Genomic DNA, 24,739 nt, shown 5'->3' on the forward strand with positions numbered 1-24,739 from the left:
AATTCTGTGTGTCTGGCATTGGGCTAGGCTCTGTAGTATATTGTTCACTTAATCCTAATAACAAACACATCTGATCTAAGGTCAGCAGCATCATTGCTTGGAAAGCTGTTTTTCAGCTTTCCAGGCTGAAAAAGCCCTGAGAAATGGGCTCAGATAAGTTAAGCAAGCTCAAAGAGCTGCTTCAATGGTAAAGCTGTGATCTGAACCCAGGCCTGTCCAGCTTTCCCTCTCATTCTGTCATTTTACACTATTTTCTTTAGTAGTGAACTAAACTGGTTTATGATCTATCATCTAATTTGTGCACCAGTCTCATTATCTGGCAATGTCAGGGCATTCCTTCAGGATGAGAAAAATGCCATGTGACAAAAAGATGCCTAGCTCCCTTTTACCGTCACGTGAGGTCCTGCACGCACAGTGGAGTGGGAGAGTGGAAGGAGCACACCCAGTGGTGCCATTTGTATTCTACCTCATCTGCCTACTAACGATGTGGTCTTAACAAGTGGTTGAATCTCTATAAGCCTTAGTTTCATTAGCTTTTTTTTTTTTTTTTTTGAGACTGGATCTCACTCTGTTGCACAGGCCGGAGTGCAGTGGCGCGATCCCAGCTCACTGCAACCTCCACCTCCTGGGTTCAAGGGATTCTTGTGCCTCAGCCTCCTAAGTAGCTAGGATTACAGGCATGTGCCACCATGCCCTACTAATTTTTATATTTTTAGTAGACACGAGGTTTTGCTGTGTTAGCCAGGCTGGTCTTGAACTCCTGACCTCGTTATCTGCCCACCTCAACCTCCCGAAGTGCTGGGATTATAGGAGGGAGCCACTGTGCCCGGCCAAATTTCATTAGCTTTTAAATGAGGTTAATATCGGCTAATTTGTAAGGTGATTGTGATCTTTGGATATAATGTAGGTAAAACTTTTAAACCTAGTTTCTCACACACATAATAGGTACCTGAGAAATGATAGCTGCTGTTATAGTGAGTGAAAGCAAAGGATGTTTATACTTTTGAGGAAACATGGATGCTTGACTTTTAAAAAGCAGTCTGCATTGACTCAAAGGCTTCTTAAGCTGTTTTTCCTAGGTATTGTTATCCCCCCTTCCAAAAAACAACCAACCACATCTTGGCTTTGACTCAAGGCATGAGGGAAAAAATTAGTCTTCTAAAGCTCTCTGGATATGGCAAGTGTTTGTAGTACTTAAACTTATTGAAATTATTATTGTAAACAGGCCCAGGATGTTTTGGTGCAGGAGATGGAAGTGGTTAAACAAGGAATGAGCCATGGAGAGCTCTCAAGTGAAGCTTATAACCAGGTGTGGGAAGAATGCTACAGTCAAGTTTTATATCTTCCTGGGCAGAGCCGCTACACACGAGCCAATCTGGCTAGTAAAAAGGACAGAATTGAATCACTTGAAAAGAGGCTCGAGGTTGGTATCCTTTTAAAATTTTTATTTTAAATGTACTTTGATTGAGATAATGAACTAAATAATGCCACTGGAGACAATCTCAGAAAAATACACCTGAGGTGCTTATTGCCTTTTTAGTTCTTGGAGAAAACTACACTAAAGTGTTAGATCTTCCTTGGCCTTGTTCATTGTTGTTTTTGTTTTGTTTTGTTTTTGTTTTTGTCTTTTTTTAAAGAATTGTTGGCCTTCATGACTAAAGAGTGCCCTGCAAGTTGACCAGAGATCAATCAGAACCTTTAGATGTGGGAGCAAGGAGTCAAGAAGCCAATACTAGTCACTCAGAACAGGCAGATCATTGCTAGCATAGCCTGTTTTCTCTAAAAAGGAATCTCAGCAGTACCGAGGAGTTTTCTTTTTATAGCAAAGAGAGTACATTTACAAAACTTAAATACAATTCTGTTCATCCTTGGATTACTGTGAGTTTGAGTTAGGGAGGGCAGAGCTGGATTCTCTAGATAGTGGCTTCCATGATTTTCCATGTCTGTGAAAATGTTGAAAACATACTAGATGCAGTTTCAGGTTATGTGGTTTCTTAATATAGTCTGCATATTTTGAATTCCAGAATCTGTGTAGGCATTTTGCCAATGGCATATAAATTGTGGTTCACAGACCACCAGGCTACCTTGTGCATTCTTTTTTTTTTTTTTTTTTATTGAGACCGAGTCTCAGTCTGTTGCCAGGCTGCATGCAGTGCAGTGGTGCAGTCTTGTCTCACTCCAACCTCCACCTCCTGGTTTCAAGCGATTCTCCTGCCTCAGCCTCCCTAGTAGCTGGGACTACAGGCACGTGCCACCACGCCCAGTTAATTTTTGTATTTTTAGTAGAGACAGGGTTTCACCATGTTGGCCAGGATGGTCTTGATCTCTTGAGCTCGTGATCCACCCACCTCAGCCTCCCAAAGTGCTGGGATTACAGGCGTGAGCCACCATGCCCGGCTATGCCTTGCGCATTTTTAATGGTAATCTTTAGGGGCATTTCTAAGGCCAAGGTGGGATGGGAGAGAAGGGGTACTTCAGGCAGTCATATACAGAAAATCGTCTTGGTTTCCTCTTTTATGTGATTACCAGTTTCTCTTTACAAAAAGTGCATTTGAAAATATTTTTATTTAGGGTTAAAGCCAGAAGTAGTAAAATCACTTGGGGTGGTTGGGGCTGTATGGGGCTGAGGAAATGAGCAGGAAAAAGCAGTATCTTTTAATTTGAGTTATTCTGAGTTTTAATTTAACCATTAAGATCACATATATATATAGGTAGCTGATGGTTAATGCCTGTGAACCTCTTTTTCTCAGTGAGAAATGACTGGTTCTGAAGTAATTCTCATCTTGGGTAAAATCTTAGCAGTTCAGTGCTGCTAATTATTTGTATTACCAACTTCCAGCAGGGTGTGCTGTTGCTCTGTGTTGTGGTTCAGTGTTAAAGCCAGGGAAAATAGAACATCAGTGGTTAAATTGTAAGTTACATTTTTTTTGTTGTGTAGGCTTCATTTCTTATAAATGGTAGTTAGCAGTGTAATTGTGATCTAAGGTCAGCATCATCATTGATTGAAAAGCTATTTGGAAAGCTTCTTTGTATTATTTATATATAAATACTTAGGTTTCTGACTTAGTATGAAAATCTTCTCATTTGAGATGGGTAAACTCTTTTTGCCGCAAATGGCAAGAACATTTTGTGCTTTTTTAAATGGTAGAAATTTTTTTTCTCCCTAAATCTCATTTACTTTGTTGAAGCACTAACTTTCATGACAGCAAATAAATGTGTCACACAGTGAGTGGTGCCATAAAGTACAGTAATTTTTATATCTGTGTTGAATTGGTCTTATGAATTTTAAAGGGAAAAATACAGAAAGAACTACTCCTGTTCTTTTGGAGATTTATTTGGGTCGTTTATGAGCAACCATTAAAAACATGTGGTTCTCTTTGTTCAGTTCAGTACCAGGAACTGAAATCTTCCGTTGAACTATTTTTGTTGAAGGATTGGTGATTTTGGAGAATATTCATAAAGCAGTCTGAAGTCATTTTTCTTTTCTTGACTCTTGGATAACTTACTTTATTGTTTACCCAGCTAGTTACTTTTAAAGAATACTTAATCAAGTCCTTTAATTTGGTAAACTGTGCTTATTTCAAATGAAAGTTCATGAAATCTTTTAAAAAAAGAAAAGCAGCTCAAAGACTTGAATAAACAAACCCCCATTTTATTTGTATCCATCGCTAATTCAGAACTAGGTTTCTTTTGGCTTGTTTTAGTTTTTGAAGACACAGTTCTATTGGTTTGAAATACATAAATATTTTATTTCAATTGTGGTAATTCTTTCATTTCAGTTGATTGCTAAATTATAAACATTATTCAAAGTTTGTTGTGGGGAAGGAACTCCAGTTATATTGTATAAACTAAATGCTATACTTAAATTATCCTTTCCACTCTTAGGTTCAGGAGATAAGCCCTTCTCTCTAAGCACTGTATGCCATGGCTGCCAGTGTGTTTGATTTTTGCTGCCATGAACTTTGGAACCGTGAATCTAAATTATGGCCCTATCACTGCCTATCAAGCAAGATGAAGTCCAGCTTTGTCGTGGCTGTTGTCTCCTAAATGGATTAAAAAAAAAAAATGCCCTGAGGTTTATATTGGAGGTAGTCTTTGAGCCATTCATTACTCATGATTAATATTTGAAACTTAGCACTTAAGTGAAAATCCTTAAGATACTCATTTAAAACTAATAGAACCATCTCAGATTTTATGTAGAATGTGGTAGAGGATGTGTGTGTGCAAGGAGTTTGCAATAAATAGAATCAGAATGTAGTTACAGGTCAGAAATAAGTGGAAAAGGCTTCTGAATTGTAACCAAGTCCATGTATTTTATTCTGCTTTGGAGGCAGAATTGAGTTTAGAACATTGCCAGACTTTTGTGTGTAAAATAAGACAGCAAGAGCAAACACAGCAATGACAGTTAATATAAGGAAAGGAAAAGTTATGAGAGCATACCATGCTGAGTCCATTTTTACATGGTGGCAAAAAGCCCAGTGTATTTTAATAGCTTTAAAGGCATTAAGATACATCGTAGGGGAGTAAAGTGATTGCTGTTTATAGTGGTGTCCCAAATTAATAAGAAAAACTTTATTTCTTTTCAGTGTCATGTTTTTTTAAAAGGACGGGATGGCTATAATTCAGTGTAGGAAAAATTTTCACAAATGGTTAAAAATAAAAGAGCTTTAGTACTTTTATTTATTCACACATTCAGTAATTATTACTGCCTATCTACCACGTACTGGATACTGTTCTAGGTCCTGGGGATAACAGCAAGGAACAAGGCAGACAAGTTCTCTGTGTTTGTGGGCTTCAGTTACCTGGAAAATGCTTAATGTGTGGAGAACCTCGTTTTCTGATGATGCCAGATAAATGAGTCATTATGGTATTTAGGAAGTGGAAATAGAATTTTAAGTGTTCTAATTTGTTTCTACTTTAAGTGGAAATAGGAAATCATCTGAAGACATAATTATTTTGAGTGAAATAATTTCCAGTGGGTGCAAAAGTGAAATGAGAAGTCTGAATTTAGGCATGCCGTTAAATTTAATAGTATTTGAAATAGTATCTAAACTGCTGTGTTGAGGAAGTTTGGCTGAAAAGTGGATTTTGTCATGTTAGCTGTAAAAATGGAAAGGCTTTCCTTAGAGATAGAAAGTAGGTCCAGAAGTAATACTACTTCTTCTCCCTGTAATTTACTGGCACAGTCAACTGTAGTCAAAAAATATTATATTACATTGACTTCTTAGAAGTAAAGTAACTTAACACAGATAACACACTTAAAATCCTTCTCAGTGTATTTGTAGCTCTTGTGAGGACCCCTGACTTGTCTGAAGGTTATATTTCTGCAAAATTGGCTGCACAGTAGATCTCATTTTCTCAGTGATTTTCATTATAAAGTCAGATATTTTTACACAGAAAAAAATTTCCTTAATACTTTAAAGAGGGAAAACGTAGGGCAAGGATTTAGTTAGTAGACAGTTCTGGGTAGAGGGCTATATGTTGTCAGATATCAGCAGGTTTATGCTTATGTTGCCTTATGTAGACGTGGGGGAAGTGACTTGTGGTACAGGAGAGGAATTCACAGTACTTTGGAATACTCTCTCTTTCCCAAATTCTATTCTCTGCTATGACCCTTATAGGTAATGACAGATTTCGTAGTTGTCTCTGGTAAGAACTTTATGAGCTGGAACAGACATCTTGATACAACCATTGCTTCTGTTATGCCTCAACATGAATTGAATTTGTTTTATGCAGTTTACGTGTTTCACTTCCTAATGTATGCAGATATACAGTGCTCTTGTATTGCTTTGTTCGTGTATTAGTGTCCTTATAAAGGTTTTTAGTAAGGTTTTGCCTTCCTGGTTAGCATGCTTTTCAGGGATGCAATCTGATGGTTGCTAACTCGTAGATGCAAACAATAATTACTTTCTTGGACCTGCATCTCATCAGAGCAGAGAAGGTTCACTGATAAAAATGCTGGTAAGTGGTATAGAGATTAAAGGAGAATCACTCATGGACTCCTGTTGTTTGCAAATGTTTTGGTGATTGAACCACATCTTGACTATTATATGGGATCATATTGCTGATTGATGGACTGGGAAGTGGAGCTCCCATTGACTGCGTATTTATTTTGGGTATCCTTAAACCTGTTTTTCCAGTGGTATAAGGTTATATTCTGGGCCCCCAAGCAAGAGTTTCAGTGAGGGGTGCTCTTAATGTTTCTGAACCTCACTGTAACGGACTTTTACTGAAGACAGTATTGGAGACCCAAGGATAATGTGTTTATTTTGGAATTACTTAAGCTTAGTAACCTTAACAAACTTAGTGAGCTTGAAAGTAACAATTACACTTTTATAAGTCCCATACAGCTCCCTTTTGTAATGACCCGAGGAAACACTTATGGTTCCACTGATTCATCTCCTGGGGACCATCAGTTTTCCATTGGTCTCTGGCCAGTATTTTTTAGACAGTTTCTCTTCTATGCATTAAAAAAAATAACATTTCTAGGCGTCTTTCTATAAATAATACCTGTGCTTTGTAGAAGTTTTAAAAGAAGTAGAAAACATAAGAAAAGGAACCTACTATCCAGACACAATCACCTTAAACATTGTGGTGTATATATGCACCCCCCCGCCACATACTCCCATGTATCTTTTTTTTTTTTTAATGTTTGGATGAAGGTGTTTAAAACTAAACTGGGATCGTCGTATTCTACATTTTTCATTTAATAGTTGTACATATGATTAAACACTAGTTATATTCCACCCTACTTCTAAAAAGGTGGTAAATGGAACTTTTTTTTCTGTATAATTTTTTTGAGAGATATTTGTTTTCTTATAGTTTTATAGCTTGTTAATAAAAGAATTTAGAATTTTAAAATACAAACTGAGGAAAGTAAAAGCTTTTCTCAGGTGTCAAAATTCTTATAAGTGGGTACATGTAGGTGAGAGTCTAAATCAGGGTAAGAATGATGGTCAGAATCGCTAATTAAGGTCTTATTTCTTGTTTACATGTGTCTAGAATAATTTATTTTCCGGGGAGCTGTCTGGTGACATTTAAGCCATTCAGTTCCACAGCTTAAATTTTTTCAGGCATGTTTGCATTTCAGGGGGCTGAGCCAAGGAGGGGGACATTTAGTTTATTAGCAGTGGTGTGACCAGTGTATTGGACTTTCAATTAGTGCACAACTGCATGGCATCATCCCCTGGTGGCTGTGGCCTAGGGCAAGCCACAAAGCCACTTGGTGATGATGCCAGCAGTTGTGCCCTACTTAACCTCTCTGGGCCTTACATTTCCTTATCTGTAAAATTGGGTGAGTAATAGTTTTGTTTTTGTTTTTTTTTTTTTGAGATGGAATTTTGCTCCCGTTGCCCAGGCTGGAGTGCAATGGCAAGATCTTGGCTTGCTGCAACCTCTGCCTCCAGGGTTGAAGCAATTCTCTTGCCTCAGCCTCCCAAGTAGCTGAAATTACAGGTGCCTGCCACCACGATCGGCTAATTTTTGTATTTTAGTAGAGACGGGTTTCACCATGGGTCAGGCTGGTCTTGAACTCCTGACCTCAAGTGATCCACCCACCTTGGCCTCCCAAAGTGCTGGGATTACAGGTGTGAGCCACCGTGCCCGGCCGAGTAATCGTTTTTATTTGATAGAAGCATGAGTTTGAGATAATATAAGATTAAATGAGATACTGTATGATTAGCAAATAGCAGGTTTTAGTAAATGGGAATTCTCCTCCCATGTCTCTTCAAGTCTGTATCACCCTTAGAGTTACCTAAATTGGATTATACTTGGTTTGATACTATGAGGTATTAGGAACTAACCTCACTTTAAACAATCGGGTGGCCAAGTTTTTATATTCTGTAAATTTTGAGGAATGTCTGAAATTTGAGACATGGGCTGATTTTAGGAGAGAGATTGTTGTACTGAGTGAAGCTTAAAACTCAGATTTTGGTTAGTGTAAATAGATTTTACATCATTGTGGATTTTAATCTGACATTTCATGTATACATTTTGGTGTGTTGAAATAGTTGACATATTTGTAAATTTTAATGTCTCATTATATTTCACTACATTGATGTTTCATGTTTTGTGGTGTATGGTCTTGAGAAGGTAGCCTTTAGAGTAGATACAATATTGAATTTGACTTTTAAAAAATCTTATAAGAATTTTCAAATGTACCCCAAAGTATACTGGTATAATGAATCCTCATGTATTCTCACCCAGCTATGACAGTCATCAATCATAGCCACTCGTTTCCCCTGTTATCCCCCCTTCCACTATTATTTTGAAGCAAATTTTAGATACCGTATTATGAAATAGAATTACGATGTGTGAAATTTGTCAGCTTGGCCTTCCTACCGATTTGTATGTGGATATATTCTTAATTTCCTGCTTTGAATTGAAGTTTACCCTTTCATATTTGATCAAGTCAGCTTTAATTGTATCAAGTGTCGGTCTACTTTAAATTCCTATCAGTGATAGTGAACTTCATTTTATTTAAGACTATTAGAAATTTTGTGTCAGTACATATTTAAAGCACAGTATGGTGGCTTCTAAAGTAAGGTGCCCATCAGGGCAGTTGCTAGTGCTTGTTTTAAAAAATTAATTTAGAAATCTGACTGGTTAAATCTGAGTCTGATTTTCCCTTTTTCTTTGAATTTTAGGAAATAAAGTTTTATACTGTCTTGTACCTCAGTGTTGTTTCTATGTGTGGATGGGTGTTGGGAGGAGCTGGGCTGATTTAAGCTAGTCCTGTCCCTGTATGCATGTACATTTCATGCTTGAGGTTTATTGGCTTGAAGAAGACCAGAAACTTAGGTTAGGATTTTTCCTCTTAAAGCATATTGAGCAGTCATAGGTTGAGCATTTTACAAAGCATTCAGATACCTTCCTTCTTGTTTTAATAATCAAATGACAGGCGTAAGATAACTAAGTTCAACTTGAATATTAAAAGCTGTATTCCATTTCTTCTTTATATGTTTAATGACTATATAGTTATTTGGCTAAATTAATTTTTTTCTGTGCTTAAGTTAATTTTTGCACAATTTATGTCCATATTTGCTTGGAACCTTAGCGCAATATTTGAGCCAGAAGACGTACAAAGCTTGAGCTAAATGAAATAAAATTGTTGGCATTAAATGAAAGCTAACAACTTTGAAATTTTAAAATCTCTGATGGTTTGAGAATAATAAATGACTCCATTGGATGAGGTGAGGTAATTCTAAGATACAGGATACTGATAATACTAAACGTACCTTGATGACTAATTAAGCAGTTTCTGAGTATAGGTATTATGCTGTTAAACCAAATTGGAAATGGACTATCCATGGAGCACAGTGTATAGCTGAGTTATCAATGAGAATGTTAATTCGTATGACTAATTTTTAAAAAGCATTATATGTATTAATTTGAAATTCTTTGCAGTTAAGGTTTTGGAATGTGTGTTTGAATCCAGATGTGATTGGAATATGTAATAATGGGTATTCTTAGAACATGCTGAATTGTTTTTCTTTTTTGGAGACAGTGTCTTTCTCTGTTGACCAGGCTGGAGTGCAGTGGCACGATCATGGCTCACTGCTGCCTCCAACCTCTCAGGCTTGGGTGATTCCCGCCTCAGTCTCCGAAGTAGCTGGAACCACAGGCATGTGCCACTATGTCTGGCTAATTTTTGTATTTTTTGAGAGACAGTGTTTCACTCTATTGTCCAGATTGGTCTCGAACTCCTGGGCTCAAGCGATCCACCTGCCTTGGCCTCCCAAAGTGCTAGGATTAGAGGTGTGAACCACTGTTGCCTGGCTGAACATGTTAAATTATAGAAGAAGGAACTTGAATGTAACTTGATGGATTTAGTTGTTCATATCTTATTGGAAATGAGGACTTTTTGGTAGGTATAGTTGAGAAAACAACTGATACCTAGCTTGTGTAATGACTCTGGCTGAAACAGTTTGACATCCTAATTGCCTCTTAGAATCATTTGGGAGTTTTTAAGGACACAAAGATCTGAGGCCATTTAAATCAGAGTCTCTGGAGTTAGGGCACTGGTGCTGGTAGATTTTAAAAACTCCACTGGCAATTCTGAAGTTTAGCTGTGGTTGAAAACCACTGGCTTAAAAAGACATACTCCAGAAATATTTGAAGTGGAAGAGAGTGAGTATAAATTATCATCTTCTTTCCTTGATGGTGTTGTAAAATTTATGTGGCGGAAGTTTTGTCTTTTTTTTTTAAACTCTAACTCCATCCCACTACCGCCTTTCTAGAACTTATACTCAGAAAGTACTGCTTTTGATTTCTGGGGAAAAGTATTTTTGCATTTTGTATCCAGAAGAATTGAAGATGAGGAATTTTTTTTTCTCCTGTGGAGGTAATGTTTCTACTCCTTGTATACCTTATTTTTATAATATCCTTACTGAGATATAAATTACATACCATAAAGTTAAGACCATTTAAAGTGTATAGTTCAGTGGCTTTTAGTAAATTGACATAGTTGTGCAACCATTATTAAAACATTTACATCACCTCAGAAAGAGATTCTGTATCAGCAGTTACTCCCCATTCCCCGCAACCTGCTCACCCCTAGGAAACCATTAATTTACTTTTTGTATCTATAGATTTGCCTCTTTTGGATATTTCACATAAGTGGAATCATGTAATATGTGGTCTTTTGTGACGGGCTTCTTTTATTTAACATAATGTTTTCAAAGTTCATCCATGTGGTAGTATATATTAGTATTTCTTTTTATGGCTGAGTACCATTCCATTGTGTGGATAATACCACATTTTGTTTATCCATTTATCAGTTGATGGATATTTGGGTTGCTTCTACTTTTGCCTATTATGAATAATGTTGCTATGAACATTCGTGTACAGGTTTTCGTGTGGACATGTTTTCATTTCTCTTGGGAAATACTGGGAGTGGAATTACTTAGATACTTCCTTCACCTCATTTGAACTTCAGGGTTAGAAAATCTTCCCATAGAGTTGGGAAGCACCGCGAGTCAATGTTCTAACGCTATTTTTACACTGTAGGACAGAGGTCCAGTGTGTGTTTGGTCTTGTGGTCCACAAGGGGCAAACTCCTCACTTAAAAGAAGGACCAGCTGTTTTTCCTTGCTGTGTTTCCAGGAAAGGGTCCACGTAGACTTATATCGAAGTTGGAATTTTAATGAAGCTTTTAAAGCCTCATCCTTTTACTCCCTTAGTTGTTAGAGAAAAGAGCAAAATGTTTGAACTCTTAGTATCTGGAAAATAATAATGGTAATCAGACCTGACATTTGTTGACTGCTTATTCTGTGCCAGGCACTGGGCAGCTGAGGCTTTTTATGTCTGTGATCTTATTTAAGCTTCATAACAACTTATAGCAATGACTGCCATTTTACTGATGGAGAAATGGAGACACATAGGTTAAATAACTTGCATCAGCTCAAAACAGCTGGGCAGCAATGCTCGGTTGTAAGAGTGACTCACTCTTACCCCACTGTACTGTGCTGCCTGCCTTCAACCAGTATATCCTAACTCCCTTAGGAGACATATAATCATGGCCATGGAACTTGGTTTGATTTATCAGAGGTTCATTTATAAAGGACATTAACAGTTTTCATGAATTTATTGTTCAAGTAAATTGCAGAGGAATAAAAGCTTAACTTTTATAAAAATCTGAAGAAATGAATGGTTTTAAAGGAGCTTCTTCATTTAAATTAATTTTAGATCCATCTCATGTTTGTAAGGCACATACATGCAGTGTTACTCCCCTGCCTCCACCTCCCATGGGCTTGACTTAGACTTATTTATTTATTTATTTTGAGATGGAATCTTGCTCTGTTGCTCAGGCTGGAGTGCAGTCGCCTGATCTTGGCTCATTGCAACCTCTGCCTCCTGGGTTTAAGTGATTCTCCTGTCTCAGCCTCCCGAGTAGCTGGGACTACAGGTGTGCACCACCATGACTGGCTAAATTTTGTATTTTTAGTAGAAATGGGGTTTTGCCATGTTGGCCAGGCTGGTCTCGAACTCCTGACCTCAGGTGATCTGCCCACCGTGGCCTTCCAAAGTGCTGGGATTACAGTTGTGAGCCACTGCACCTGGCCATATTTTTTAAAGTTCTATTTTAATTGACAAATAATAATTTCATATATTTATGGAGTAAGATGTGATCTTTCCATACACATATGTGAAGTGATTAAATCAGCTAATTAACATATTAATCCCCTCAAATACATACCATTTCTCTGTGGAGAGAACATTTAAAATCCTTTTTTTTTTTTTTTTTTTGCTGTGGAGTCTTGCTCTGTCGTCCAGGCTGGAGTGCAGTGGTGTGATCTAGGTTCACTGCAACCTCTGCCTCCTGGGTTCAAGTGATTCTTCCACCTCAGCCTCTGGAGTAGCTGGGACTACAGGCGTGTGCCACCTTGCCTGGCTAATTTTTGTATTTTTAGTAGAGATGGCATTTCACCATCTTGGCAAGGCTGGTTGTGAACTCCTAACCTCAAGTGATCCATCCACCTCAGCCTCCCAAAGTGTTGGGATTACAGGTGTGAGCCACCATGCCCAGCCTAAAAATCCCTTCTTTTAGCTATTTTGAAATAAACATGATTCTGTGATTACCATGCTATGTAATAGATCACCAGAACCTATTCTTCCATCTAACTGAAACTTTGTACCTTTGACCAACATCTCCCCTTTCCCTGTCTACCCTTTACCCCAGTATCCTCTGGTAGCCACCACTGTACTCTCTACTTCTATGAGATTAACATTTCTAGATTCCATATACAAGTTACATCATATGGTATTTGGCTTTCTGTGCCCGGCTTATCATAGTTAGCAGAGTGTCCTCTGTGTCCATCTGTTGTTGCAAATAACAGGATTTCCTGTTTTTTAAAGACTGAATAGTATTCCATTCTATGTGTATACCATATTTTAAAAATCCGTATCTTGGCTGTTGTGGATAATGCTGTAAAGAACATGGAAGTGCAGACATCTCTTTGACATACTGATTTCAATTCCTTTGGATATGTATACCCAGAAATGGAATGGCTGGATTGAAAGATAATTCTGTTTTCAGTTTTTCGAGGAACCTCCATACTGTTTTCCATAATGGCTGTACTTATTTACAATACCACCAACAATAAACAGGGGTTCCCTTTTCTCCACATCCCTTGCCAACACATACTGTTTTTCATTTTTTTAAATAACCAGTCTAACAGATGCAAGGCAATACCTTATTGTGGTTTTGATTTGCATTTCTCTGATGATTAGAGATGTTAAGCATTTTTTTCATGTACCTGTTGACCACTTGTATGTTGTCTTTTGAGAAATGTCTATTCAGGTCCTTTCCCCATTTTAAAAATAGAGTTACTTGTTTTTTATTGAGTAGTTTGAGTTTTTTTGTTTGTTTGTTTGTATATTTTGGATATTAACCCCTTATCCAGGCCAAGCGTGGTGGCTCACACCTGTAATCCCAGCACTTTGTGAGGTCTTGTTCTTTTTATTGATTAAAAAGTTCTTGTTCTTTTTATTAATAGCTATGCCTTTTTTTTTTTTTTTTGAGACGGAGCCTTACTCTGTCGCCAGGCTGGAGTGCAGTGGCGCGATCTGGGCTCACTGCAACCTCTGCCTCCTGGGTTCAAGCTATTCTGCTGCCTCAGCCTCCTGAGTAGCTGGGACTACATGTGCCCGCCACCATGCCCGGCTAATTTTTACATTTTTAGTAGAGACGGGATTTCACTGTGTTGGCCAGAATGGTATTGATCTCTTGACCTCATGATTGACCCACCTCGGCCTCCCAAAGTGCTGGGATTACAGGCGTGAGTCTCCATGCCTGGCCTACTCTATGCCTTTTGATTGGGAAATGTAATCCATTTACAGAGTAATTATTGATAGGTGAGGACTTAACCAGTGCCAATTGTTTTCTGTTTATTGATCCTTTGTTCTGTTCCTCCTCTGTTGCTTGTGTGTGTGTGTGTGTGTGTGTGTGTGTGTGTGTGTGTGTGTGTCTTAATGGCTTTCTGTAGTGGTATGCTTTGGATTTTATCTTTTTATCTCTGTCTGTTACAGACTTTTGCTTTGTGGTTAACTTGAGGCTTACATAAAACAGCTTATATAACAGGATATTTTAAGTTGATAACAATTTTAATTGCATACACAAACTATACACTTTTACACCCCTTTCTCACATATTTTGTGTTTCTGATGTTATACTTAAAATTTTTATATAATATTTATTCCCTAAACAGATTGTTGCACTTCAGTTGTTAATAGTTTTGCCTTTTAACCTTTATACTAGAGATATAGTTGATTTACTCACTGCCATTAGAGTATTAGAATGTTTGGATATGACAATGTATATACCATGCCCTGGCCTGGATAAGGGGTTAATATCCAAAATATACAAAAAAAAGTTTTATACTTTAATATATTTTCATGTTACTAATTAGTGTTCTCTTCCTTCAGCTTGAAGAACTCCTTTTAGCATTTCCTGTAAGGCAGGTCTAGTGGTGATAAAGTCAGCTTCTGATTGAGAAAGTCTTTATCATCCATTTGGTTTTGAAATACAGGGTTGCTGGTTATAGTATTCTTGGTTGGCAGTTTTTTTCCTCTCTCTTTCTTCTCTTTTTCTTTCTTCTCTCTCCTGTCCTGTCCTGTCCTGTCCTTTCCTGTCCTGTCCTGTCCGTCTCTCTTTCTTTTCTTTTCCTTCCTTCCTTTTCTTTTCTTTTCCTTCCTTCCTTCTTTTCTTTTCTTTTCTTTTTTTTTTTCTATTTTTAAATATATCATCCCACTCCCTTCTGGCCTGAAAGGTTTCTGCTGAGAAATTATCTGATAGTCTTATGGAGGTTCCTTTATACATGGTGATATGCTTTTTTCTTGCGGTTTTCAATACTCTGCCATTAGTTTTTGACATTTTAATTGTGATGTGTCTTGGTGGGTCTCTTTGAATTTATCTTATTTGGTGTCTTTTGGGCTTCCTGGATCTAGCTTTCCACTTCCTTCCCCAGCCTTGGGAAGTTTTCTGCCATTATTTCTTTGACTATGTTAGTTGTTCTTTTCTCCTTCTGGCACCTGATAATGCATAAGTTGTTCTCCATGAAGGTGTCCCGTAAGTCTCTTAAGTCACTCTTTTTCATTATTTTTTCTTTTTGCTCCTGGGATTAGATGGTTTCCAGTGACCTGTCTTGTAGTTTACTGATCTTTTATCTGCTTGATCTAGTCTGCTGTCAAACTCCTATATTGAATTTTTCAGTTCAGTTTTGGTATTTTTCAGATCTATGTTTTCTCATTGATACTTTTTAATATTTTCTGTCTCTTTGTGGAAGTTCTCAGTTTGTTCTTGCATTGCTGTCTTGACCTCGGTGAGCATCTTTGTGACCATTATTTGGAATTTCCTGCTGGGTAAATCATATATCTCCAGTTCACTTGAGTTGGTTTCTATTGATTTATTTTTTTCCTTTTTTTTGGAATATATTTTCCTATTTCTTAATTGTTCTTGACTCTCTCTGTGTTGGTTTCTGTGCATTACATGAGACAACTGCCTCTCTCAGTCTTCTTAGACGGCCTTGTGTAGCAGAAGGATCTCACCAATCCATCCAGCTAGAGATTTTAAGAGACCTTTTAAATTTTTGTATTTGTTCAGACTGTGGTCTCTATTCTTGGTGCCATATTCCATCAGTACCCTGTGATCAGTAAGGTAGAAGCCAGATGCTCAGATGTAGCTGGGAAGGTTGAGGTGTTGGGTATGTGTCCTAGTTCCTTCTGTCATCATGTTGAAGTCAAGTGCTTGATTCTTCCACTCCCTCTACACTAAGCCGTCTCTGTGGCAAATGCCTGTGCTTGTGTTGTGGCTGCACTCTATGATCCTGGGGAGATATCTGCTGGAAGTGGGCTTGTAGTATGTCCACCTCTGTTTTCTGTGGTTTAGGGAGATTCAGGAATGCAAAGCCCTGTCACTTCCAGAGCTTAGGTTGTGAAGGGTACAGTCCCTTGTCTGTGTGGAGCTATAAAAGTGTGGCACTCAAGTCTGTGGACAAACTCCTTTTAGGAAGAATGAGTAGGCCTGGAATTATCAGTGGGATGTGCTGGGGGAAAGGCTCAGGATATGCCAATTTCCTGCTAAGGCTGCCTGAGGGGTACTGTTTGTCTCCCCCATTAGCTCTCTGATGCAAGCTAGAGGCCAGGCTGTCAAGTAGCCACTGGAAGAATATGCAGTTATAAACCCTTTTTGGAGAGAAAATGAGAGCTGCATGTTCCACACTGTTTTCTTCACTGCTCCCAGGGAGTGTAGCCCTAGAAAGTATTTGCACACCTGTTTAGAACCACCTCCTTGTTTTTTTGATCTAGAGAGACATGCATATGCCTAGTCTCTTCCATTACCACATCTAGGAGATTTAGGATATAGTCCTTTGGGTGGGTGCTGTGCAAATTGAGGCATTTGATGTGTGGACAAACTCCTTCTAGGAGGAATCGGTAGGCCTAAAGTTACTGCTGGGGTAGGCCAGGGGGAAAGGCTTGGAAAGTGTCCAGCTGCTGCTTAGGCTGCCAGAAGACTACTTTGCACTGTCGCATTAACTCCCCCATGCAAGTTAAAAGCCAGGCTGTCGAGTAGCCACTGGAAGACTGTGCCATGAGTGCCTTTCAGGGAGAAATGTGGAGCTTCACGTTCTTAGCTGCTTCTCTGCACTGCCCCCAAAGGGTGCAGTCCCTGAAAGTACTTGCATGCTTGATTAAAAGTATCTCTTTGTTCTAGGGATTTAGTGATCTAGGAAGACTTGCGCTAGATCCCTCAGCTCCCAGAGCCAGGAGATTTAGGATGCAGGCCCTTGGATGGAAATTATAAAAGTTGGGGTCTTGATGTGTGAACAGACTCCCAGAAGTACATTTTTGGGATATAGATGATGAAGATGGCTTGCAGCTAGTCCCAAAATAAATATGTTGAATGATAGCAGAAGTCATTTTCAGAAAGTAGACATCAGTTTTTCCCATACTGTGACATTCAAGCCCTCTTTGAAGTTCAATCATGGGTCAAATTATTATAAATAGATTATAGATTATTTAGGACTCACCTATAAAACCCTTTAGGTGCAAGATAAATCCTTCTTAAGCTTGATATTTTGTTACAGTAATTGAGCTATAAGGAGTTCTACTGTATTTTTTGCTTTGAGGCACATACATGAACGAAGGGTACCTTTTTAGCCCTGTTATTTAATAGCCTGCTTTTCTCGTGTATGCTGATGTGATCTTCCCCTGCTCTCCAGATAAACAGGGGTCACATGACGACAGAAGCCAAGAGAGCTGCAAAGATGGAAAAGAAGATGAAAATTTTGCTTGGGGGTTACCAGTCTCGTGCTATGGGGCTCATGAAACAGTTGAATGACTTATGGGACCAAATTGAACAGGCTCACTTGGAGTTACGCACTTTTGAAGAACTCAAGAAACATGAAGATTCTGCTATTCCCCGGAGGCTAGAGGTAACGTTATATATTGAACTGTTGCTTAAAAAGAGTGCTGCAAAGAATTATCAGGGCTGTCCTCTTTCACTTCTCCTGTATAGACTGTCTCTAAAGTTGGTACTGTCAGGCTTTTAAAAATGAGAGCCTAAAGTGTTTGACTTTCTAATCTAGAATTGCCTCTGTGTAGATGGATAGACCAGGCAAGTTGTAGATACAAAGGCCTTCCCTTACTCATTTTCTGTTTCATATGTAGATACATTGTGAAATGGAATACTTAGCTCTTGTAATTTGTCCCCTTGAAACTTAATTGCATCCCATTCATGTAGCTCAGTGAGGGGAAACTAAACCAGTATCTTTTTGTTTTATAACTTATGTTGCTGGGAACATAGCTAGTCCTTCCAAACCATCGAATTCCTATGACCAGGTTTGGATTGAATTTATCTCCCAAATGTGCATAATAGCTCCTGTCCAGCTAAAGGGCAGTCAGGGCTTCTTGAAGTGCATTTGTGGGTATTGATAAGACAGTAGTGGTTTGTTTATTTGAAGTAGCAGCAGGATTTCATATGACCAAATCAAAGAATGGCTGTGATACTGGTTTTATAGCAGAAGTATTTGATATGTTTGTTTCTCTTTGAAAAATATTTACCTCTTAAGAATCATGATTTAACTCAGCTGGTTTTTAAGATAATAAAGTACTGTAGATTTTTTTCAGTATAGTTACATCTAAAATAATTACTTAATTTTTTTTCTTTAAGTGTCTAAAAGAAGACGTTCAGCGACAACAAGAAAGAGAAAAGGAACTTCAACATAGATATGCTGATTTGCTGCTGGAGAAAGAGACTTTAAAGTCAAAATTCTGAAGTACAGTTTATATTCTGTCACAGGATTAATTAATTGCCGGTTTTCATACTCTAGAAGGCTGAAACTGATGTTTATCTTCACTGACAAATTTACCCACCATTTGTGGTTTTTCAGTTGTTTATTTTAAATGATATCGATCTTACACATTCTGTGTATAAAGACCTTAACTCCACAGGACGGACATTTTAGAGTTTAAATTATTAAGGCTATCATTCTTTTAGCAATGTCATATTTGCAAACTTTTTTAGTTTTGGCCTTTAATTTAAAAAGCCTAATTTTAAAGTGCTGCCTGTGAGTAACTCTCGAATAAAAACAAAATATAAAAAATTGAGAATGTAGCCTTTTGTTTGAAGTAATTAGATACTTAAGAGTGCCCGCAAACCAGCAGCTATGTACTCTGTGTCATATTTAATGAGTAACTCTTGGGTAATCAAAATGGTGATGCAGTATCTTAAACACTTAAGAGGCAGTTCTTTGTGGCTTTGTTAGTTTCAGCGAAGAGTGGTCATTTCTGTATACACTGACAAGTTAGATTAACTTTTTAGTACCTCAAATTTTTTTTTTTTTAATATCACCTTAAAGAAGGTCTCTTCTCTGCCAGCTACTTAAATAATTTATGGGTCAGGGCTTAAAAGATTTAACTTTCCTTACCCCATTATTTTCTTATAAGTATTTTTTGACAAAGGCATTTTAAAAGTTAATTTCAAGAAGGCCATCAAACTTAAAGCTCTATGTTTAGCATAAGAAGTCAGTTACATCAGTGTAGAATTTGGGGAATGGATAGAGGTGGAGATACTTAATTTTATAGAATTCATATAAATTGATTTAGTTACAGTATCAGTTGGCTACAAGCTCATTGTAGGCCAGCAATGTTTTGACATCACCAAAAACGTTTGCCCAGTCTTAGAATACTAGGGACTATAGGAAGGGAAGGGATTCATTCATTCATTCATTCATTCGATATTGAATGTGTACCCTGTGCCAGAGTCTTAGAGAGAGAACAACGAACAAAATAGGCCTAGTTCTTGTTTAGTAAGCTTGTAGTCTTTTGAGAATGACAGATGATTAAAATCCAAATGTTTATTTGGTGATTCTTATATGTCAGACACTTAAGTGTTGGGAGATAAGCAGTTATTAAGACAGTTCTTGCTCTCATGGAGGTGACATTAGTGGGGAGGAGATACTAAGTATGTACAGGGAAAGTATCAGACCATGAGTTTTAGATTCTATGGAGGAAATTAAAGTAGGGTGATTATGAGATAGTGAATGAGTGGCTATTTTAGACTGGACGATCAAAGAGACCTCTTGGAAGGCAGCTATGCTCACCACTATACCACTGCACTATGCCGCGCCGTACCACTATAAGCTGCACGGCCAAAGAGACCTCTTAAAAAGGTGACATTTAAGATAACATGTGATTGACATTTTAGAATGGGCTATCTTTGTGAGATTCGAGGAAAGAACATCCTAGGTGGAGTGAATAGCAAACATAAAGCCTCTTTTGTATGTTTGAGGAACAAAAAGGACAATGTGGCTAGAGTGTCAAGAATGGCATTTCTGTATATAAGGCCTCGTTGTATAGAGCCACATAAATAAGGCTATAATAAGGAATTTGGATCTTACTTTAAATATGATAAGAATCGATGAGAAGATCTAAACAAAGGAATGACATGATCAGATTTGGTTTTAGAAACATCACTATCTCCTTAGTGTGTAAAATCTCACCAGGCTGGAGATAGGGAAGCCAGTCCATTTAGGAGCCTGGTGCAGTGATCCAGACAAAAAAATAATAGTGATTCTAACTAGGGTCCAGGTAATAGTAGTGGAGATATGTGGAGAGACATGATAGGTATATACTTAATAGTCTTATCAGACCATAAATTGATATTTTCCTGGTATGTAGTCACTTAATTCAAATACTTTTTTCAGTAAGTTCTGGGTTTTCTAGGAAAAACTTCAGTATCATCAGTGAATAATGATAGTGTTTCTTCTGATAGTTTTATTTCACTTTTATTGCATGTTTTGTTATCTGAAATGTTTAGGACAATGTTAAATAACAATAATGATGTTAGACATTTTTGTTTTTTTCTTATTTTAATGGGAATGTCCATAGTTTTTACTTTTAAGTTTGCTGTTGGGAGTTAGTCTATCTGAAAGACAGTGTCTCTCTTTTAGTTTTTAAAGAGTTTGAATTAGAAATGGCTCTGGAACTTTAAACAATATACCATTTGGGCATCTATTAAAGCATTCATATAATTTTTCTCATTTGATGTTTTGATGAGGTATATTAATAGACTTTCCCACATTAAATCATCTTTGCACTCCTGGAATCAGGTAGATTAATTTTTAAAAGAAATTTTAAAGGATTTATAGTTTATTTGCATTTTTTGTAGACTTGAATTATATGGATTTAAAAGTCGATCTAATATTAATAAAGGCGCACTTTGTTTTCGAAATTTGAAGTAATTCACATACTTATAGCCTAAAAAAATCGGCAGGAATTACAAAATTTCAAAACTGGCGCATTGTAAACTGCATATGCATTTGCCAGGTAGCAGTGCCACTTGAAATGGTGAACAGACACACTGTTATCCTGTGTTAGTATCCTGTAAAGCCCAGGATTCTTTACCAGCACCATGCAGCAATTTTGGTGACTGTTTTACCATTCACACTGAGGCCAGGGGTGGTGGGTCATGCCTGTAATCCTAGCACTTTGGGAGGCCAAGGTGGGAGGATCATTTGAGCTCAGGAGTTCAAGATTAGCCTGGGTAGCATAGTGAGACCCTGTCTCTATTAAAAAATAATAACAATAAAAATAACATTCACATTGGTATTGTTCACTAAGGTATTGGTCGTTAAGGCATTCATTAAGGTATTGTTAAAACTTGTGTTAAGCATGTTAAAGTCTCAGTAACTTTGGGATAGAAATAAAATGTGATAAAAAGCTGAAAGAAACCACCACAAGGGAGAGTCCTTTTTGAAATATTAGAGACATAATGCTGTATAATAAAAAATGACATCAAAGAAAAACTACACTACAGTGATTGCAGACTTAATGTTGGCCAACCATGCATCCTCCCTAGAAATGCATTTGAATTTGATTTACTAATCTTTTATTTAGGAAATTTACATTTTTACATTAGTGAGATTGGTCTTTTGGGCTATTGTACTTTTTTTTTTTGAGATGGAGTCTTGCTCTCTCACCCGGGCTGGAGTGCAGTGATGCAATCTTGGCCCACTGCAACCTCTGCCTCCTGGGCTCAAGTGATTCTCTGCCTCAGCCTTCCAAGTAGCTGGGACCACAGGCATGTGCCACCGCACCCGGCTAATTTTTGTATTTTTAGTAGAGATGGGGTTTCACTATGTTGGCCAGGCTGGTCTTGAATTCCTGACCTCAGGTAATCCACCTATCTCGGCCTCCCAAAGTGCTAGGATTACAGGTGTGAGCCACCATGCCCAGCCTGGTTATTGTATTTTGATACTGGGATTTTGCTAGCTCTTTAAAGTAAATAGGATATCTGTATATCTTTTTCTGTGCATTGAGCAGTTATAACATGGGAATGATTTGTTCATGAAAGGTTGAAAGTCTGTACTTAATAGAACTTTTGAGTTCACAGTGCTTTCTGGAAATAATTTCTTTATAACTGTCAGTTTCTTTTGTGACTATTATGTTATCTATTTTTAAATTTAAGCAACTTTAAATTAAAAAAATTGCTTTGAAATATATTTTTCCTTTTATGTTTATTTAGTACATTTAGGTAATGTATACTTTTTAAGAAATATTTTTATTTTGTTTAAATTTAAACATCTGTTGTTAGCAGAAAATTCTAATAACAATCTCTTTTCTATTAACTTTGCCATTTCTGAGTTCTAGGAAATTTAGCTTCTCTTAGTTCTCCCACTTTTTACTTGACTAGACTTGTTAAGGGTGCACATTTTCTGTTCAGAAGACTCGTGTTTTTATTGGCTTATCTATTGTGATTTTGTTTGAAAATATGTTAATTTCTCAATTGAGGCTTATTATTTTGTTTTCTGTAGTTTTTTTGACTTTTTTGAGACTGATGCTTATTTTTTGCTTGTATACAAATGAATGTGTTGAAGACTTTTGAACTGTCTCTTAAGTTCAAATATGTTCACATCCCAGCCATTTTGATATGTAGTAGTCTTGTTTTCTAAGTAGTTTATCATTGTGTTTTAAATTTCTGGTTCAGTAATTAAGGTTTTCAAAATATCTGTATGGTTGGCTGAAATTTTTTTTTTTTTTTTTGCTAGTTGTGGGATTTTTACCTTATGGAAAAAAAAATGTGGTTTATGTAGTTTCTGTTTATTGAGGTTTGGGGGCCTAGCATCTTTAAAAAATGTTCTATGGATGTTATAAATGAAGATTTATTTAGTTTATATAGGACAGAGGTGAATATGTATTTATTCAACCAGTTTATTCAAATTTAATGTTCTTATTGTTGTTATTTTATAGATACCCTACAATAGTGTTTTCTTAAAGTCTCTGATTATAGTTGTTTCAATTTCATTTGCTTCTCTAGAGCTTTTGCTTTGTGTATTTTGATAGTGTTATTTAGTATAAAATACTTGCGTCTGTTACATACAATTCATAAGGAAGACTTCATGGCCTAAAGCTATCCTTTTTGTTTTGTTTATGCTTTTTGCCTGGAATTTTACTTTCTTTATTAGAATTTCTCTTCTTTCTTTGCTTATATTTGCATGATAAATTGTCTATCCTTTTATTTTCAACTTTCATATATAATTTTTAGTTGTCTCTTAAACAGCATATCCTGTTGAATTTTGTATTTCAAACCATTTGGAGAGTCTTTGGCTTTTAATAGGGTCTGTTTTGTTTTTTGTGCTAATTAATGACTTTAGTCTTCTGTAATCATGTCTTATACTTTCTCACTGATGTCTATAAATGGACTGTAATTTCTTGGTTTTAATTTTCTTAGTGATTTAGAAAATATACATCGTCTTTTAAATCTTACAAATAATTATGGTATCATTCAGGGTTTAGGATCTGTTCAGGAGAAAGAAAGCAAACCAGTAATTTGAACAAGGAAGACTCAATATGAAGATTACTGACCAGTAGTAGGGAGTTAACTACTAAGAGGGACAAAGACATCTCTAAATAATACAGGAATGGCAGATGTAGGGAGCAGCTGCTACCTGCAGACAGAGAGTAACCGAAGGAGGACTTGGAAGAGCCCTTTCCCGCCTCCTCAAAGGCTGAGATTCACATCTCACGGAAGAGAGAGTGGGTGGAGAAGTTTGCTGAGGTGCCAGGGTGCCAGGGAACCTCGCTAGGAAGTCACTTGCTGAGGGTTCTCGTGATACTTGGAGGAAACCTGCCTCCTGGGGCGTTAGCAGAACTCCAGAGCGCCCACACCACTGGGTCTCCCACGCCTCCCCTGCAGAGAGAGGTGCCACTGGTGGCAAGGAAGCCACATGCTGACAGTGACACAGTAGGAGCAAGAAGGAAAAGCGCCAGAACCAGAAGTGAAGCCGCTTCCACTTGCTGTGTCCCTCAGTGGCTGTGCTGTTGGATCCACTGGCAAAACGGAAACGTGTCTAGGTTACAACTCCTGTGTCATAAAGCAGGGTGAATTTGGAGCTGGCACAATGACTGTTGTTTTTCAAAATCACACTCAAGCCTGTAGTTTTCTGGACTTCTGAGTAAAGAATGAAGCAGTGGTTTGAGCCAATTTTAATTCCTTTAGCAGCTCCTTTACACTGTGGTCAGGGGACGGCTTATATATGTCTCTGGGGGATCTCCAGGGTATGCATCCTATTCATTATTTAAGGCTGTTTATTTCATCTGGTTGTCCCTGGTGGCCAATCTTTGGGTTTGGTTCCAAGTTTTTCACTTCTGCCTGGCCCCTTGGGCTTGGATTATTTGGTGAAAGTGTTTCCTTGGTTCCTCATCCTTCCTGCAGTCCTACATTATTTCTTTGGGTCTCCTCTGCACATTTGCTGCCAGAGATAAGGCCAAGGAGGGGAGTTCAGGCAATATTACACTAGTCCACCCTTGAGGTTTCACTTTCTGAGCTTTATAATCTGTAGTCAGCATGGCCCCAAAATATTAAGTCAAAAATTCCAGAAAGAAATAAGTAATTCGTGCTTTTTAAATTACACACAGTTCTGAGTAGTGTGATGAAATGTCTCATGGTCTCACTCCATCCTGCCCAGGAGGCGAATCATCCCGTTGTCCAGTGTACCCGGGTTGTGTATACTACTGGCTCATTAGCCAGCTCTGTTATCAGATCAGAAAGTACAGCTACTCATCACTTGATGGGGAGGATGCCTTTTGAGGAATGTGTTGGTAGGTGACTCTGTCATTGTGGGAGCATCTTAGAGTGTACTTACACAAACCTAGATGATACAGCCTGCCGCACACCTAGGTTACAAATCTGTACAGCACATTACTGAATACTGTAGGCAAGTGTAACGGTCGACTATTT

The 24,739-nt window shown here is 37.7% G+C and overlaps 1 protein-coding gene across 2 annotated transcripts in view; it reads left to right on the top strand.

Annotated features, from left to right (window-relative positions):
- The window catches only part of CDC5L (cell division cycle 5 like), a 65,261-nt gene extending 42,050 nt beyond the window's left edge, over positions 1-23,211 (top strand). Inside the window, exons 14-16 of one of the 2 annotated variants that reach the window (XM_054491239.2) lie at positions 1,226-1,423; positions 17,220-17,432; positions 18,170-23,211. In XM_054491239.2, the coding sequence (XP_054347214.1) occupies positions 1,226-1,423; positions 17,220-17,432; positions 18,170-18,274 (516 nt within the window). In that variant the 3' untranslated portion in view covers positions 18,275-23,211. Of the gene's footprint in view, positions 1-1,225; positions 1,424-17,219 lie in introns of both variants that reach the window. The other variant, XM_063666236.1, reaches the window with a different exon arrangement.
- Positions 23,212-24,739: the final 1,528 nt, after the last annotated feature.

Source organism: Pongo pygmaeus, chromosome 5 (assembly GCF_028885625.2).
Source record: "Pongo pygmaeus isolate AG05252 chromosome 5, NHGRI_mPonPyg2-v2.0_pri, whole genome shotgun sequence".
NCBI classification, from domain to species: Eukaryota; Metazoa; Chordata; class Mammalia; order Primates; family Hominidae; genus Pongo; species Pongo pygmaeus.